General features: G+C 44.7%; 1 protein-coding gene across 3 annotated transcripts in view; it reads right to left on the bottom strand.

Annotated features, from left to right (window-relative positions):
• The window catches only part of SSX2IP (SSX family member 2 interacting protein), a 706,324-nt gene that overhangs the window by 591,244 nt on the left and 95,842 nt on the right, over positions 1-19,238 (bottom strand). For all 3 annotated transcript variants that reach the window (XM_069641705.1, XM_069641707.1, XM_069641706.1), the window contains exon 4: positions 11,006-11,215. In XM_069641705.1, the coding sequence (XP_069497806.1) occupies positions 11,006-11,215 (210 nt within the window). The remainder of the gene's footprint in view (positions 1-11,005; positions 11,216-19,238) is intronic.

The following is a 19,238-nucleotide window of genomic DNA, read 5'->3' as shown; positions in this document are numbered from 1 at the left end:
ATAATTTCTGTGACAGTGTTTCATCAGATGATATGTTGTCCCAGAGGTCTTTGAGCTCTGTTTTTTCTGCTTCGGTTAAGTATGCTGTGACATATCGTGCAACTGCAGTGGAATTGTCTGCAATGTATTGCACATCTATAATTGCATTCCAGAGGAGGGCAATGATTGCACTGTAATCATTGATGTACTTTGATCCTTCTGTTCTTTTTATGCAGTAAGTGTTCTTAGGTGATTTACCTTTGACACTATGTCCAACTGAAGACGAATGTGTTCACTTGACCTGTTGAAACTGGTCTTGAGAAACCAAAATCGACATTTGGTATAGTATTTCCTTTTGTTTTTATATTTACACTGACAATACTACCCACACTGGTGTCTTTTTGTGCATGTAGGTCACTATGTGTAATTTGTGAAGGGATTTCACAAGTCACATATTTCTGAATTACTCACTACGGTGAGTAACCTGGTAATACTCCTAGTAACCTGGTAATACTTCTACGTCCCGTCCCCTTTCCTCCATACCTATGGGAGATTCCCAAGCACTCCTTACAGGAACTATGGATGGATGGATGGATGGATGGAAATACCCCTTACTGAAACAGGTTCTTCAGCACAGCCTGGCCGAACTGAGCGTCGGCCCTAGAGCTCAAATAGAGGCAGTAATGCTTACAGAAAGCAGATGGGGAGGCCCAGGTAGCCGCTCTAGCGATGGACTCCCAGGGAACATACTTCTGAAAAACAACCGCAGCTGCCTTGCCTCGCACCTGATGCGCATGAATACCCTTAGGTGGTTTCAGCTTTTGGACGGTGAAAGATTCCTTGATGCAGGCAGCAATCCATCTGGAAATGGATGCCTTAGACACCGGCCTGCCCTGGGGTTTACCGAAGGTCCAACAGTTGGGAGGAGCTCTGAAGCTCGGCAGTCCTGTCCAGGTAGAACTTAGAGCTCTTAGGACATCCAGGCAGTGTAGAACCTTTTCTGCCTCCGAGGCAGGGTTCGGTAAAAAGACCGGAAGGGAAATTGACTGATTCAGATGAAATTCGGCCACTACCTTTGGTAGGAAAGCTGGGTTTGTCCGAAGGACTACCTTGTCCTTGTGAAAAACCAAGAAAGGATGCTCCACCGACAATGCCTGGAGCTCACTCACTCTCCTCGCTGACGTAACGGCGACCAGAAAGGACACTTTCCAGGACACGTACTTGAGGTCAACCGTAGCCATTGGCTCGAAAGGTTTATGGCACAGCGCCGTCCGGACTACGAGTCCCAGGGCGGGTGCAGAGTACGAACCGGAGGGTAGATGCGTGTCAAACCAGCAAAATGTCTTCATCCCCGGGTTAGTTAACTAATAAGATCACCGGTCTGTAGAGAGGTAGGCGGAAATCGCCGAGAGATAAGTCCTGCAGGACAAGAAATGAACCCCCCGACTCTGCTAGGGAGGAGACAAAGGACTGCACCATGACAATCGTCGCCACCCTCGGGTCCAATTCTTTCTTCAAACACCAATGACAGAACCTGAGCCATTTACTCTTGTATTGGGATCTGGTCAAGGGTTTCCTGGCTGCCTGGATAATGCGCACGTTATCCGCAGACAAACCCAAAGGCTCTAGCGCCGTGAACTCAGGCACCATGCCACCAAGTTGAGCGATTGTGGGGAGGGGTGCCACATCTGCTGTTCCCCCTTGGTGAAGAAGATCGGGAGTTACTGGTAACCTGATCGGCGGACACGCCGACAGGTGTTGAAGTTCTGAGAACCAAAACCTGGCCGGCCACCACGGAGCTATCAGTAGAAGAGAACAGTTGACAGAACTTTTCAACTTCCAAATTGCTCGATGAACCAGAGGAAGAGACGGGAAGGCGTAAGCTCTCATGTTGTGCCATGGGATCTCAAGTGCATCCCCCAGAGAGGAGGCTCCCAGCCCATCTCTGGAGGCGAACTAATCGCCGTGGCGAAGAGGTCCACCTCCGGTGTGCCCCAACGCGAGAAAATCCATGATAGGTTCTCCGCCTTCAACTCCCACTCGTAGCTGACCACTGTCCGCCGGCTGAGGGCATCCACAGTGACATTCAGCCAGCCCGCGATGTGCACTGCAAGCAGCCAGACCCCATGAAGCACGGCCCACTCCTAAATCTGATGGCCAGATCCACGAGAGGGGGAGACTTCGTTCCCCCCCCGCTTGTTTATGTAGTACATTGACACCACATTGTCCGTTCTTATGTGGACCACCTTGTTGACAATGAGAGGTCTGAACGCCTTGAGCGCCAGAAGGAGGGGGGAAAAAAAAGAAAAAAAAAATAAAAAATAAAAAAATCGCCGGAAGCTCCAATTGATTTATGGCCAGGAGCTTGTCCTGAGGTGACCAGAGGTCCGAGACCTCAAGAAGATCTAACGTCGCACCCCACCCGAAAAGGGAGGAGTCTGTCGTGATCGTCACCATGGGGCTTGGGTCCTGGAACCCGACGCCCACTGACAGGTTGCTGAGAGAAGTCCACCAGCCCAGGTCCACTCTCGGAATCCGGAATCATCATCCGTTTGGAATCCGGGTCCACAGCCTGACGCCAGGAACTCCGAAGAGCCATCTGGGTCCACCTCATTTTGAAACGCGCAAGAGGAAAAGCCAGCACACACGAGGCCATGAGGCCCAGAAGCCTCTGGAACCACCAGGCCGACATGCTCTCCGACTGCGTAAAAATCTGACACGTAGCCAACAGATCCACCATTCTGTCCCCAGTCAGATACACATGGCAGTCTATCGTGTTCCAACGATAACCCAGGAAAGTCCGGTCCTGTGAGACCGTCATGGAGGATTTCCGCCAGTTCACAGACAGCCAAAGATGGAACAGGAGCTGAAGGAGAGACTGGAGGTTGCCCGCTGCTGCCAACGGGCTAGGGCTGCGTAGAAGCCAGTCGTCCAAATAGGGATACACATGGATACCCTGGAGACGAAGATGGGCCGCGATCACAGACATCTTCGTGAAGGCACATGGCGCCAAAATGAGGCCAAAAGGAAGCACCCGAAACTGGAAGTGCTCCTGTCCCAGAGAGAAACGGAGATATCTCATGTGTGGGTTCCAAATCAGGATATGCATGTATGCATCCTGAAGGTCCACCACGCTGAGCCAATCGCCCGCCTGCAAAGAGGAGCGAATTTGGCCGGGCGTGATCATCTTGAATTTGCTCTTGGGGTAGGGAAAGATTGAACTGGAAAAGGTCTAGGATGGTGCGCAGGACAGCCTGGTTGGGCTTGGGCACCGTAAACAGCCGGGAGTAGAAGCCCTCCCCTCGCTCCCCAAGGGGAACGGGTTCCACAGCTCTGAGGAGCAGATGTTTCTGAACCTCGGCCTTGAGGGAGGGTGAGCCAGACAGCTGAAAAGGAGGGTTGAGGGTGGGGTAGGGGGGTAAAGGTAAGCGGAAGCCCGCTCGAACGACTGAAGACCCATCTGTCTTCTGTGATGGTCTGCCACGCCTCCCAATGAGACGCAATGCGTCCTCCCACCGGGGTCTCGTGCGAGCACGGAAAACCCTCATTTGGCAGGTTTATCGGTGGCGGTGCCACCTGAACCTGATGAGGAGGCTGAGGAGCTGAGGAGCTGTTGTCTACGGCGGTTATTCCCCGCAGGAGTATCCTCTCTGCGATTTTTGCGGTCGAGGAAGCCCCTAAAACCAGAGGACAGTCGACCTAGCGACAATGGCCTTTGAGTCTTGAAGGGAGGTTTAACCAGAACAGACAAAGATTTAGCCGTCTGAGTGCTGTCTTTGGTTTTGGTGAGCTCTACGTCAGAAGAGTGAAAAAGCTCCTCATCATCAAATGGAAGGTCCAGGACCTTGTCTTGCACCTCCTTCGAGAACTTTGTGGCATGCAGCCATGCTTGCCGCGAGGTATCAACCCCTAACATCAGACCCCGAGCCGAGGTGTCTACGTGATGAGCCGCAGCCTCCAGGAGATTCTGGGCCAAGACCCTGGCATCGGAAAGGCCTCCTCTGAAATCCTCCAGCTTCTCGACCGGGATATGCTCCTCAAACTCGACAGACCTCTCCACATCCGCATGTTAGCTCCCGCCAAAATCAATTCTACATTGGCCTGCCTGAGCTGAAAGGCCGAATTAGCAAAGATTTTCCTCCCCAGGGAGTGCAGGAGCTTGTCCTCCTTCCCCAAGACCTGAGTCGCCGTCGCAGAGGAGGAAGCTGCAGGTCTGGATTGCAACGTGGCCACAGCCACCACTGTGGAGGAGGGAAGCGGACAAGACAAGGCCACTTCTTCCGAGGAATGTAGCCTGTACCTCTCGTTCATCTTTTTATTGACAAAAAGTCCAGAGTGTGGCTTTTCCCAAACTCTTCGGACCTCGGCCAGAACGTTCTTCTGCAAGAACCGGCCCGTACGCTCTAAAGGAAACAAGGTGAACGCCCCAGAAAGCACGCCCTCCTGCAACGGGGACAGGTGCCACACCGGCCCCTCCACCGACGTATCCACATAAATCAAGGAAGCCGCCCCCGCGGGCAACAAAACATTGTGCGGAAGAGGCATCCGGGTGTTCCAATCAAAAAATGGCCGGTAAGGATGCGCACAAGGGACCTTAGGTTCACCCGAAGGACCAAACCCTACACCAGGGGCCGATGGCGTAGTTGTAGGGTTAGTACCTAAAATGGCCGCTGTGGTCGTGGCGGGAACGGGTGCCATTTTGTCCTCATCTGAGGGGAACTGCGGCACGTGAGGAAGTGAGGCTGGGGTCCCCGTCGATGGATCAGGGGTCTTAGTTTTAGCCTTAACGTAAGGAACCTCGGCAGAGCCGGTACTATGAGGCCTGGAATGTTTCTGCGAAATACCAACCACCAACTGAGCCTTCGAAGGAAGAGCATCGGCACTGCCGGTAAAAGAAGAAACTTTATTCTTTGCCCCCTCAACAGATCTGGTGTCACCACAAGAGCGGGAACGGTGCGCTGTCACCGACAGGACCTTGCCCGGCCCCTCAGAACTGTTGGTAGCCTTAGCCTCTGTACGAGGGCCCTCAGACCTAGGCCCGGTAGAAGCCTTATCGGCACGGGCCTCGAACATGCGTTCGGTAACCTCAAGCCCAGCCAAGACCTCGGGGCGTACCCCAGTTTTGTTTTTTGAGGGAAGCCAAAAGAACGGCCTCAGAGCAAGCTCCGGTACCCCATGACTCAGTAGAACTGGGTCTACACACAGCCCCCACAGGAGGGGCCTCGGAGTGTACTCCGGTGAACACAGGCCCCTTACGGAGACCCTCGGAGAAAACTCTGGTAGTATTATTAGGCTCGACAGGCACCTCAGGGCGAACTCCGGTAACAGAGCGATCGACGCCCCTCCCGGCTCGAGAGGAACCCGGGAAGGTGTCCCCCGGCCGGGGTGCTCTGAAAATCAAAGAACTTACCGGGCGTTTTTTCTTCTCGTCGATGAACGCTTGAAAATGCGAAGCAGGAGTCCGACCGAACACCTCCTCCCACCGCTCCAACCGACATTGAAGAGCCCGGACCGAAAGGGAGTCACAATAAAAACAGGAGTCCCAACGGTGTTCCGGACCCAAACACTCTAAACAAAGAGGATGGGGATCCGCCCTCGTGAAGCGACAGCAACACGATGAACAGTCTGGAAAATCTAGTTTAAAAGACAGACAGACTAGTAAACAAACACTAGCGAGAGCCAGAGAGGGAAAAACGGAAGAAAACTCAGAGGATGCAAGTGCGTCCGGCCCCGATCGTGCAGAGAAAAGGACTGATGAGCGATGCGGAGCCAAGGTGGGTGGGGTTACGGCCGCGTGCCAGGCCCCGCGCAGGAAAGAGGGACACATTTTTGAAAAAAATCTCGATGCTTTTTACAAAGTGCTCCGGTCCCGTCCCACAGGACGGAGAGATGTCCCATAAGTATGGGGGAAAGGGGACGGGACGTAGGAGTATGAACTGCAAAACAGTGGCATCACTGTCTTGACCAAATTTAGGAGCAGCTTTAATTCACAAAAGCACGTGGATTTGTGGTGCTCCTCTGGCTTGGTATTCTTTTCTCCAAAAGAAGTGTTTGACTTCTCCCAGGGGAGGCACTGGTTTACTACAAATGAAGTGTAGCATGGCAATAAAGCGATGGAAATTTCTTGATACATTTACAGGATCTAGAGCAGAAATTGTGTAAATCTACCCATGCATATTCTGCACAACTTAATGTCACAAACCATGTGGGTGGGCCAAGGTTTATCATACACTGTACATGTGTCGTCAGAACCAGTATTCTTTTGTGCCACACATGTTTGCCAAAAGGTTTGTAATGCTCAACAGTAAAACTTAGTCTTTGTCTTGCACTTATTGTAGCAATTGTCTAGCAGACATTTTGAAAATTGGTACCCAATTGCAATGTGTGTACAACTCCGTAGCATAAAGTTGCTAGTTCACTTTTAAAGAGAAGGTGGAATATGTATTCCACGTTTTGTCTGAATCTGGGGTCTTCAGAATACATTCGTAAAGAGCGGTATTCTGATGCTGTTATTTGTGTGGGTCTTTCATCGTACCTTGCTCCTTTTCCAGTCGGAAAGAGTAGAGGGAAGGTTCGTACTGCTACACTCCTCCCTGCCCCCCCATGTGCTGATTGGAGATCCTTTGGTTTGACGCATTTGGTAAGTTTCCAGTGCATCATCTATGGTGTCTTTAGCGTGCAATGGGTGAATTGTATAATGGTCTAAAATATTGGATTCTGTCGTAGGATCTAGAAGTTGAAATTGGCCAGTTTCGGATGAGCCTTGAATTATTTTGGTGGTTTCCCTCAGGTTTTCTTCAATGTTTATTTCATTGTAGTATTCATTGTTGTCTTTTAGATATTGCAGGGCTTTTCTAACCTTATGTAATTCCACTAGTTGCTGCCAATTTTTTTTGTCTTTTGTAGGTACGCCATTTACTAGGATAATCAATTTTTTCAGGATTGTTTTATAGCCCGTTGCACTCCCAGAGTGTGTACATTTTCTTTAAGATCTAATGGCAAATAAACTACTTTGCCACAAATGCCCTTTAGTCATTCAGATGGAGGTAGTTTTGCGGTTTTTGGTTGAAGGCGTATTATTGCTTGAAATGGGTGCACGGTTTGAATTATAATGCTCTCATACAAGTTAAGTTGTTGCAGTGGTTTTGGTAGTGGGAATAATTCCAAGTTATTAGTGATAGCACATGAAGGAATTTGGTTGTTGTGAAGTTTTGCAGTGCAGTATTTGCAAAGTATTGAGGGGTTAGTCATTTCGTATTTGTTTTCTGCTACAAGATAGAGAGCCAACGGGAACCATTTGGAATCTTCATTGTCTTTTGTACATTAGGTCTACAGTTTTTGTGCTATTCTTATAAAAAGTCCTGCGGCAACACACACGGTTTAGTGCTTCAGCAGATGTGCTTTTAAACTTTAGTATTTCTTTTTTGTATGTGTGTAGTAGAAGGTTATCCACACACTTGACCTGAAGGGCGGTCTAGTACCCAAATCCTCCCTTGGTTATTGGATTTGGGTATTTTTATTTAAATGATTTTCTAAAAGAAAAAAAAGTTTTTGGAAAACTTTGTTGTGTGTCATAAAAGACTGTCCTCGAGGTGAAACAATATTGGCTTTATTTGGTTTCCCTTGGGGCAGATTTTACTTACAAAAGTCCACTGTTCCCTACTTGATGTTTATGGTATTTTTACCACTAAGACCGTGGTGCTAGGGAGTGGGTATAGTTGGTACATGGTGGACCGGGGGTCCTCATGTCAATTTCTTTTGTTTTTCTCTTGATATTTTAAAGTTCTTTGTCCCTGTGTCGTGGATACACAGTGAGTCCTTGTCTTTGTTTAGCGGAAATATCAAACTAATCTAGCATATTTCATTCAGTTTGGCTGCACAGATACAGTGTTATGATGAACCGACCGGTTTCAGTTGTGAGGACCACTTGCATCAGGGCTGAGACAGCTGATGGCTAGTAGCACTGTTGTTGAAAAGAAGCTGAATCTATCTTTTTATTCAAAAGGACCTGCCTGTAAAGGGTACAGAGCGGGATAGGGACGGGGAAGGAGAAAGGGAGGGAGGAGAGAAAAGGCACATACATGAGTGAGGGTGGGGGATACAAGATGTGTCCCTAGTATGCCTTTGTGGGTGAAACCTTAGACTAGACAATAGTGTCTTCTCTCGTCATGGTGGTCCGTGTGCGACTGTGGAGCTTCAGTCCCACTGCAGGTGCTGACAGTGTTCAGCCGTTTGCAAAGTCACCTAGATGTAGACCAAATATGGTTTAGGTAAGTCTAGGTACCCATTTCTAACTTTTATTAACATCGATTACTTTAGGTTAGGCAATGTTCACAACGAACATGTATGTACATACACATGTGTAACTGGGTTTGTGCATAGTGTACATATACCAAGCCAGGTGGTTAGAAGGTGCTGTGCCCTAAATGCAAGCATTCAACAAAACAAAAAAAAAAACAAACACAGGCATAGGTGTAGTTCAGTGTACATCTGGGGAGCTCAGCATGCAGTTAAAACTGTAATTTAGATCAAGGAAAAAGGCAGGGAGAAATGACCTGTTGTGCCTCATTTTATGCTACAACGGGTCATGCAGGTGAGCAGCAATTCGAAGCGCGCTAAAGATGGGATAATAAAAGAAATGGACATAGTCTAAATGCGTCAACAAAAAGGTAGCTGGCGCTCCTCTCCAGAAAGAACATGGCATTATTACCAGTTCTGAGGTGAGAGTTTGCAGCACACGCTTTTTGCTCTAAATGCGCCTGTTTAAAAATACAGGAGGGTCGAAAGGATTCAGGAAGGTCCCGTGTACTGGGTCACCATGCTTACCTGGATCGCTGCGTAATATCCTCTGGTGCGCGCACTGATGGAAAAGTTGTTTCGTGTGTGCTGCCGAATGTGTGGGGCAAGGGAAGGGGCACCTGAAAAAGAGGCTAAAGGAGCGTGTCACGTGATACTCGTGACGTTAGCCTGTCATTTGTTAGAATGTGAATATTTGTACGCCTCAATGGTTAATGTGCCAATATGGCTACAACATACGATGCCACAGGGGGATCCTCTCGATTGGCGGGAGGTATAATAAATTCCGCCAGTGTATGAATGCTCATCATACGTACACAGGAGCTAGGAATCATGGGAGATGTAGTTTTCTTACATTGGTGCCCAACAATTTGGAATTGAAGGGGTATTTTGGATGTTACAAACTATACGCTGATTGGCAGTAAAGGTACCTTATTGAGGTGTACAGATCTAGACGTTATAGTCCCATTTAGAGTAATACCCATGGATTTTGACAAGCGGTACACATCTTAGTTGAAAGTACATACAAGGCATGCGTCAATGGTTACAACTTGGTGGTAAATCAGGCCAGCGATAATCACATTGAATACCTGATGAATTGGTTAAACAACTGGTTAGGCAACATGCAGTAGAACAAACCGACAATTGAATTGGTATTGCAGAGGGCTAACCCCAAGTAATAGCCACAGACTGTGGTGATGAAAACTTATCACAGGTGCTCCAAACGTCCCATTCTGAGTAAGGTGATCGAAACTTATGCCGCCATATAGGTCACATTTTGACAAACAGTACGAAACTTATTGTTGTAAAGACATCAAATATATCAACTTGAATATGAGAGTTTAGTGATACAGGATACAGTTGGTGAGGTTGCCAGGATTTTTTCAGTTCTTATAGGGTCACCACGATGTTGGTTCATTTAGACCACTGATGTCTGTTTTTAGTCTGAATATCCATTGTTGTTCACGTCGACAGTAAATCATGTAGATTACCTCCTCTTGATGGAATGTTTACTTTTTCAATGATGGACCAAGTGAGGTCCTCCGGGGGACGATTTCTGCTGGTAAAAAGTGTTCGACCATTGGTGCTGTTAGTTTTTTTTTGTCCAAATCCATGATCAGTGTTCTGCCAACCTGATTCTGATGGCGTGTTGTCATTCCTATATAGCGGAGATCACATGGGCAAGTTCGTGTAAATTACATTCTTTGTATTGCAGTTGGTTAGATCCCTTTGTATCCAAGGGTATTTCAGACCAATGTCGACTTCTTTTGTTCTTGTGGTGCTTGCACATGAGCTACATGTACCACAGGGGCCATGACCACTTGGGTTTTTCTTGATTCCATAATGTTTCTTGCATCTGGGTCACAGGTTCCTTGTATGTATGAATTAGGGAATCTGAAGCTTCTACCTCTCTTTATTGCAAACCTTGGTGTTTGGTGTGGAGATTCACCTACATTCAAAATAGGCAAGAGTTTTAATACTTCTCTTTTGATTTTGTTGGTTAGAGGGGAGTAGGTGAGGACGGCTGTGATGTTGTCGGAGGCGCTTTTCTGTTTCGTAATACCCAAAATCCAAGTGTGAAAGTGTAGTAGAAGGTTGCCATCTGTAAATGTTGTTGCTAATCTGTTCTAAAGTAATTGGATTTTGCAAGTGGCTTTCACTTCAAAAATATTTTCTCTGGATGTGCTCTAGTTCAAGTAGTTCTTTGGCTGTACCATGTAGAAGATGGTTATGCAAATTGGCCAGTGTTAAAGCAGGACTTTTGGCATAATACAGTTTATGAATGAGATTTCTTACAGTTGAACTGACTTGGTTTGTCCACGTGGATAACTATACTGAAACTATGACATTGAAAACATCCTGCAGATGGCGGGAGGCCCTTGGACACAATTAGCCTAGCAGGATGAGAACTGGCACCCATTTTCCTAAGTAGGCTGATGGCAATTAGGGCAAAAGTACCAACACTTCAGGCAAAAAATATAATCAAAACAACTGGTTGGCAACTTGAATTGTTAGAAAAGCAAGGTAACAAGTGCAGCAAGAAACAGAGCAATAGCTGAGCATTTACTGAGATCACATAAACAAGGTTACTTTAGAATGTAAGGTATTTGAACCAGCTAGATAAAGGGTTGGCCGGGTTCCGGGGGTTACCTGGAAATGTAATGATGGAATTAAAGGTTTACCCTTGGTGTACAAATACAATTATTCTGCACATGAAGGTTGGCTTTACCTTTTGTTTGAAATTGCTGTTCTGTAAATGCTCCATATCACTAAGTAGCTTCACATGTTGCATTTCAGCATCTTCCTGAATTCTGAGGTTTTTGCGATGAAGCAGAAGTAAATCATTTAAACAATTCACAGTTGACACTACGTTTAATATGCCGACATCACACCTTTTTCCCTCTTCATACAATGATGGAAATCCCAAAGTGGTAAGTTCCTGAAAACAAAAACAGTCATTGTTTCAATACACTGTATCAAAAACTTTAAAAATTTCCAACTATTGAAAGGTATCAGAAAGACAACTTGGCATATGTCAAAGAACGCAACCACCTCAAAATGCTAGAAAAGGAAGATAAGCCGTTGGTGAGGAGTAAAGCATTCCTTTACCAGTAAAATGAATGTATTAGTGTTCATCAAAAAGCTGGAGTTTAGGCGATTCAAGCATGGTGTTCACTTGATATTCATTTACACTATGTCGTTTATTATGATTTTTCCATAGCTGTGCAATTCCATCAAACACTTTTTTAAAGACAACACTAGGAAAGATATTGAAAAGAAGTTTCCTAGTGAAATGAACAACATTATTTCAATTCAAGCTTTATTTCGGTATACACCATTAAAGCGGTTGTAGGTCAAAGGATCGACAACCAAAGGGTCGAATGGTCAAAGGATCGAAACCAAAGGACCGAAAACCAAAGGACCGAAAACCAAAGGACCGAAAACCAAAGGACCGAAAACCAAAGGACCGAAAACCAAAGGACCGAATTTTTATTATTTTTTTACATTTTCTTTTTTTTTGTGCGGTCCCTCCCCGTTTGTGGTAAAAACCACTTTTTGTCACTAAACGAAAACCCCCAAAAAATATATAATTTAAAAAAATAATTCGAGCCTTTGGTTTTCGATCCTTTGGTGTCGATCCTTTGACCATTCAACCCTTTGTATTCGATCCTTTGACCGGACACCCATTAAAGCATATTATACTATTTCATAGAATCTTGGATAATTTGAACCATGTTAAAATAAGGCATCAAGTTTCATATACAAATAGTATTACACAGTACATTTTTAAAAGTTTTAAAATTAAGTGGAGATAGTCACTTGTTAAGCAATTTCATTCTAAAAGCAAAGGCTTCCTCTAGAAAAGTAGAAACCTAGATAAACATAGGCATGGTGGGATAATTCTTAAATAGCCCAATACCTTCTCTCTTGGTTCCCATTTCATTGGATTGAGCCATCATCTGAAGCACATAACAGAAATGCAATTAATCTTACTCATGGGCCTTACAAAAGTGAAATTTGTATGGCGTTTAACAAGGCACCTAACGCGTGAGACACTAAAAAATAAAAGTATCAGGTAAAGAAGGCCGATTAGGGCAATCAGAAAGAAAAAAAATGTTACTCACTGTAGTGACTAGCATACTACCAAGTCGCTAGCCCTCTTTCCTCCATACTTGTGCGATAATCCATCCTCCATGATGGGGAAAGGAGCACTTTTTGATAGCATCAACAAATAGTTTTCCTTTTTTTATGCGGGGCCAGCATGTGTGGCTTCAGCCGAGACTTCCTGAGCCCCACCCAACGTATTGCCCTTCAGTAGTTTTCCATCGCCATGGTCGATAGACATGTTAACTATTGAGGGGACACTTACTCCTACGTCCAGTCCCCTTTCCTCCATACTTGTGTGAGATTCACGAGCACTGATGTATAGAACTGGGTGGATGACTCCATTAAGGTTTCTAATGACCACTTGACCAAACTGATCATCAGCTCTAGAGCAGAGGTCGAGACAATGTTTGCAGAACACAGTGGCAGAGGCAAAAGTGGCTGCCTTGGCGATGGCTTCACAAGCAACATACTTTTGGAAAGTACAGCGGCTGCTTTACCCCACACTAGATTTACATGGAGGCCCTATACTGGCTTCCGTAATGCAGGAACCAATCCAGCGGATTGCCTTAGAGACTTGTGATCAGTTTTTGGAATTTCTGAATGTCACGAATGAGGTGAAAAAAGGTTCTTTGTCCTATCACGATCGGACTTGAGAGCTCGGACGTCAAGGTTGTGAAGGACTCATTCTGTGTCTGATGAGGGGTCAGAAAAAAAAAAAAAAAAAAAAAAAAATAGAAAAAAAAACATACTTCAGTAAGGTGATCAACCAGTTAATATGAAACTCTGAAATTATTTTCAGAAGGAAAGACAGGTGTGTGCATGCGCGCCACATCACCTTATGCTTATGGAAAGACACAGGGTTCATAAACGCAGAGGGCCTGCAGTTCACCAATTCTTCCTGCTGAAGTGGTGACCAGGAAGGACACCTGCCACGTGAGCAATTTCAAGTCCCCCGTGGCCATCAGCACAAACTACTTATGGCAGAGCGCGTTGAGCACATTTTGCTTGGTGATGCTTGACGAGAGGATAGCCATAGAAGACCCGCAAAATGTTTAATCACAGGGTTTGTGAATGAATGACGAAGAATCAGCATTGAGGTATGCCTCAATAGCCGACAAGTACGCATGGCAAGAGTACATATGGATGCATGGTCCGAGACAAATGCGAGGCCACATTCCAGTGGAGCCATTAGCTCTTGTACTGTGCACAAGTAGAGGGTTTGAGCGCCGCCTGGATGATGCGCATATTATCAATCGGATAATTTGAACTGATCTTGCAACCAGATTTCAGGAACCATGCCAAGTTGATAGGTGTGGCATCCCTCCCCTTAAACTGTTGGTCGCACTGGTGCAAGAGATTTGGAATTTCCAGCAGAAAAAGTCCTTCTGCGAAAACCAGAACTTGGTTGGCCACCAGGGTGCTACAAAGACTAGCGTCCAGCTGCACTCCTCCCATAGTTTCAGTAAGGCATTATGAATGGAGGGAAGGCAAACACTGAAATTTAGTCCCAGGAAAGGTCGAGAGCATCTCCCGCTGAGCCTAGACCCAGCCCCTGGAGGCATAAAGCGGAAGCCTACTGTTGGAGTGTTGCAAACAGGTCCACACTCTGGATCCCCACTCAGAAAAGAGTTGAGAGAACTTGATCATTTTACTCTTACTCGTAGGTTTGCAGGAGATCTGCGGCTTCGGCTGCTCTCTTCTCCTGGCCAGGAATATGTACCGCTGCAGCCAAATTCCTTTCTGTACCGCCCATTGCCATATCTGAAGAGAAAGGTCCATAAGGGGCAAAGACTTGGCCCCACCCCTCTTGCTCATTCACGTAAAACATTACAACTGAGTTGTCTGCCCTGATTCAAACTATTTTGTTGGGGATATTGAACTGTGAAGCCTTTAAAGCATCTAAACACAGACCACCTTGGTCGGGTAGTGCTTGGCATGTCACATCTGAAGCACTCTGAGACATAGGGGGTCATTACGACCCTGGCGCTAAGGGATCACCGGTACCAGTAAGGGTACCGGTGATCCCTTAGCGCCCAATTCCCATAACGGCGGCTGGAACCAGCCGTTATTGCAGGGACCCGCAAAGGGACCCTGGCGATAATTATGGTACCGCAATTTGCGGTACCGTAATTACCGCCTTTCCCCATTCCCATTATGCCCTATGGGGCAAAAATGGGAATGGGGAAGGGCCAGGTGAAATGGGGAAGTACCGCCCCGCCAACCTTGAAATGGTGTGGTACTTCCCCATTTCACCATGGCGGACTTGTTACAATACCGGCAGCAACCATGGTGCTAATAGCACCATGGTTTAACGCCGGTGTTGCAATGAGGGCCATAGTATTCAAGGCAGGAATCCGATAAAATATTGAGACAATACTCACGTGTAATGTGGTATGCATGACCTCTGCCGGCGTACGATGGGAAGCCTTTAAATTCTACATCCACGAAATGTCAATCGCTAGAGAAGCCGGGGGTCTTAAAAACCATTAGGAACGAACTTCAGTGATCCGAAACCAGTCCCTGGAACTGGAATACTCCAAATACTCCAATCTTCAGGTGCTAGAGCAGATACAATATGAACTAGAGCAATTTGAGACGCACACTCTTGGTAAGGTGCGCAACTTCACATGCTTGCAAGTAGCCAGGAAATATGGTGAGGGAGGCGCTGTCAGGCTTTCTCAAATCTGATGTTGTCCCCGGAAGCTGCTGAACCCCCGCAGTCCCCTTTGGATGCTAACCTCTTAACTGGTATCAAACAGTTCAGTTGAGAGCACCCCCAAGGGAAAGGGGGAAAATGGGACAAAATAATAAACTTCAGGTTTTGCTCAGCTTCTTTATCTGTCAACCTGTTGGTGAAAATAACAACAAATTCACTTTAGTCACTAACCTTTGAATTCCTTGGCTCTGACTTCTCGTTATAATATTAAGTAAATAAACACGCCACCATACCTGATTATCCTCTGTGAATAACTTAGAGGACGTGTGAATTCAAATGAAGAAAACAGAAAAATAGAGTCTCAGATGCTCTTACTAATTTCTTCAATTCGGTTGTGAAAAAGCTGCTAATCTCTCTCAGTTTAATGAGTTAATCTTCAAGCAGTTCCAATGTCATTTACCCAAACAACCCGCTGGAAATATTATACATGTAGTTTGTATTGATGATTTCTAGCTGCTTCAATACCAATTCCAAAAATGACACTCTGGCTATTCAAGTTAAAATGGTTTGTTTCCTGAATATATTAAAGTGTTCATTAATTGGATCTTTTGCTGGCAAAGATGATCGCTCATAAAAGAAGCGTTCTTTTAACCAGAATATGCGCATGCGTGAAGATATTGTTTACTCCTTCTAAAATGGAAGCGCACAAAAACAAGGAAAAGAGTTCAAAAATGAAACTGGCATGGGCGCATGCGTAAATGAATAGTATTCCACTCTTCTTAATATGAAGTGTTCAAACAGGAAGGAGAAAGTCCTCAGTTCCGGACACTAATCCTTGAAGAGGCAGCCCAGTGATGATCACGCGCCAGGTTAGAATGTTAGTAAATTAAACATAACGCTTCAGAGTCGCATGGCTACCACACTGTCACTTGCGCAGACAGTGTAAGATTTCTAACGCTAGTCCGACGCTAATAAAAGCACTGTTACCGAAAAAGGGTACAATACTCAATATTTTATACGGCCGAAAAAACACACGACGCTAAAATGATAAACAGACCTCCACACTCCAACTAGCCAATTGCAAAAAATGTGACGCAGTTCAGTAAATTTAAATACAGTACTAGAAGTTCAAAAATAGATTCATGAAAGAACGAAATGAACTACTATTTTAACAAAAACTAATAAAAACAGGAACAAGTTAATTAATGGAATTAATATTTAACTCCTGCTTGAAAATCACAAAGATCCATAAAAGATAATGAATTCACTTAGCTTGCTTCTTTCTTTCACCGGAACGTTTTCTAAGTTTCTTCTTAAATCTCCAACACTTTCCAGAACCAAAATAACTAATTTTAGGCACAAGGGCCTAACTAAAGTTTTCTAAATCTTAAGAGCTTCAAACATAGGACCTTCCAGCTGGGCTTCTGACAATGAAAGGCGGTTTAGAATGTTCCAACAATGCCTTTCTGTTCCTTCTGACCAATCACTGATCCTTTTGGAAGTCTCCATTTTGACTTGGGAAGCTCTCCACACTCTGCACAGAAAGTTAAGGCCCAAACCATACTTTATGTTAATCATATCCTCATTCTACCACATTCAACCAAATCCCACGAAACCTGACAGTACCCTCCCCTTAATGCCCTGTCCCAGGGCCAATTTTAGATGGATACTTTCTATGAAATTTTGAGACTAATTGTGGTGCATGCACATTCACCTCGTCTTCCCATGTACGTTCCTCAGGTCCGAAACCTTCCCAGTCTATTAAATATTGTAGTTTCCCTCTTAACCTCCTGGAATCTATAATTCTTTTCACCACAAACTCTTCGGATGAATTCTCTAACTGAACTGGTGAAGGTGGATGTACAACTCTAGTCCCCGGAATCACAGGTTTTAATAGACTAATGTGAAAAGTTGGATGTATTTTCAAGGAAGTAGGTAGTTTTAACCGTACTGACACTGGATTGATTATCTTTTCTACTTTAAATGGACCTACAAAACGTGGAGTAAATTTGTTTTTGCCCTTAATTCTCAAATGTCTCGTCGAAAGCCAAACCAAGTCACCAACCTTATATTTAGGACCCAACCTCCTTTTTTGATCTGCAAATCTTTTGTACTTCTGTTTACTATCGAAAAGTACCCTTTTTGCTCTTTCCAAATTTTTTCTCATAGTTTTTAATCGAACCTCAACTCCAGGATTTTCTGACTCTTCAGTAATTTCAAAACTTAAAAACCGTGGGTGAAAACCTCTTCCAAGATAAAATGGAGACATGTTAGTTGAATCTTTAGCACAATTATTATAAGCAAATTCGGCAAGCCAAATCAAATCCACCCATTCTTCCCCTGCCTGTAGATAACACCTCAAATACTTCTCCAGTTCTTGATTTACTCTTTCTACTTGTCCATTGGTCTCGGGATGATAACCTGATGATAAACTGACTTCCACACCCAAATCCTTACAAAAAACCCTCCAAAATCTAGAAATAAATTGAGGACCTCTATCTGAGATAATTTGATTAGGCAGACCATGCAGTCTAACTATTTCTCGCAAAAAGACTTTGGCCAAATTGTCTGCAGTAACCTCTCCCTCCATTGGAACAAAGTGAGCCTCTTTTGACAAGAGGTCCACCACAACTAGAATAGATGTACAACCCTTGTCACAAGGAAGATCTGTAATGAAGTCCAGGGAAATTGTATGCCAAGGACGAGGTGGAATAGGCAACGGCTCCAACAACCCGACTGGTTTTCCGGTTTGACTCTTCATTTGAGCGCAAATAGCACAAGTTTTTACAAAATTTAAAATGTCCTGACGCATTTTTTCCCACCAGAAGCTCCTCCTGACCAATTCTAGCGTCTTTCTAAAACCTGGGTGTCCGGACAGCATAGATTCATGACAGTCTCTTATTACTCTCTCTCTCAATTCCAAAATAGGTAAGTAAAGTTTATTTTCAAAGAACGGCAATCCTTTCTCAAGTTTTCGAACCGGATCCTTTCGGACCCATTCCTCCATTTGTGCAATTGACATGGACTTTCGAACTTCTTCCTCAACATCCTCAATTTTCTGTATTCCGGCAGAAATAAAACAGCATGGATCGATAATGGATATCATCTCCTTTTCTGATTCCATCTCACTTCCAGGAAATTGACGTGATAAAGCATCAGCCTTTCCATTAAGCCTACCTGGCTTAAATGTCACTACAAAATCGTAATCAGCAAAGAACAATGACCATCTTAACTGCCTTGGTGTGAGAGTCTTGGCTGATTTCAGAAAAAGCAAATTTCTATGGTCTGTTAACACAGTCACTGTATGTCTTGCTCCTTTTAAAAAATGCCTCCACTCTTCAAAAGCAAACTTGATTGCCAATAATTCTCGATCTGAGATCGTATAATTTTGTTCTGCCATAGAGAATTTTTTAGAATAGTAAGCCACTGGATGAAGTTGTCCGGTCTCTCGATGTCTCTGAGAAAGAACAGCCCCCATGGCAAGATTCGATGCATCCGCTTCTACATAAAAAGGCTGAGATGGATCTGGATGAATTAAAATAGGGGCCGAACTGAACCTTTTCTTTAATTCTTGAAATGCCTCCTCTGCCTCTGTCGACCACACAAATTTGGCACCTTTCTTTAAAAGTTTTGTTATGGGAGTAATCAATCGAGAAAATCCTTCAATAAATCTTCTATAAAAATTCGCAAAACCTAAAAAGCTTTGAATTTCTTTTACTTTCGTTGGTGTTGGCCAATCCGTGATGGCTTGAACTTTGTTCGGATTCATCTCCAATCCCTTGGGAGAAACAATGTATCCTAAAAATTCCACTGAATTAGTATGAAACTGAGATTTTTCTAATTTAGCAAACAAATGATTCTCTTTGAGTCTTTGTAGAACCTTTCCCACATGAATTTTATGCGACTCTAAATCCTGAGAATAAATCAAAATATCATCAATGTATACTACTACGAATATATCTAAAAAATCTCTTAAAATTTCATCCATAAAGAATTGAAAGGCAGCTGGAGCATTGCATAAACCAAAAGGCATCACCAAGTACTCATAAAGCCCAAATCGGGTTTTGAATGCCGTCTTCCACTCATCACCCTCCTGGACTCTCACCAGATGATAGGCACCACGTAAATCTAGTTTGGAAAAAATTGTGGCTCCCTGGACCTGATTCAAGATTTCCGAAATTAGAGGGAGAGGATACTT

Source organism: Ambystoma mexicanum, chromosome 1q, assembly GCF_040938575.1.
Source record: "Ambystoma mexicanum isolate Mex_15411 chromosome 1q, UKY_AmexF1_1, whole genome shotgun sequence".
Lineage (NCBI taxonomy): Eukaryota > Metazoa > Chordata > Amphibia > Caudata > Ambystomatidae > Ambystoma > Ambystoma mexicanum.
The sequence above is the reverse complement of the archived record's forward strand: the minus strand, read 5'-3'. Positions and strand labels throughout refer to the sequence as shown.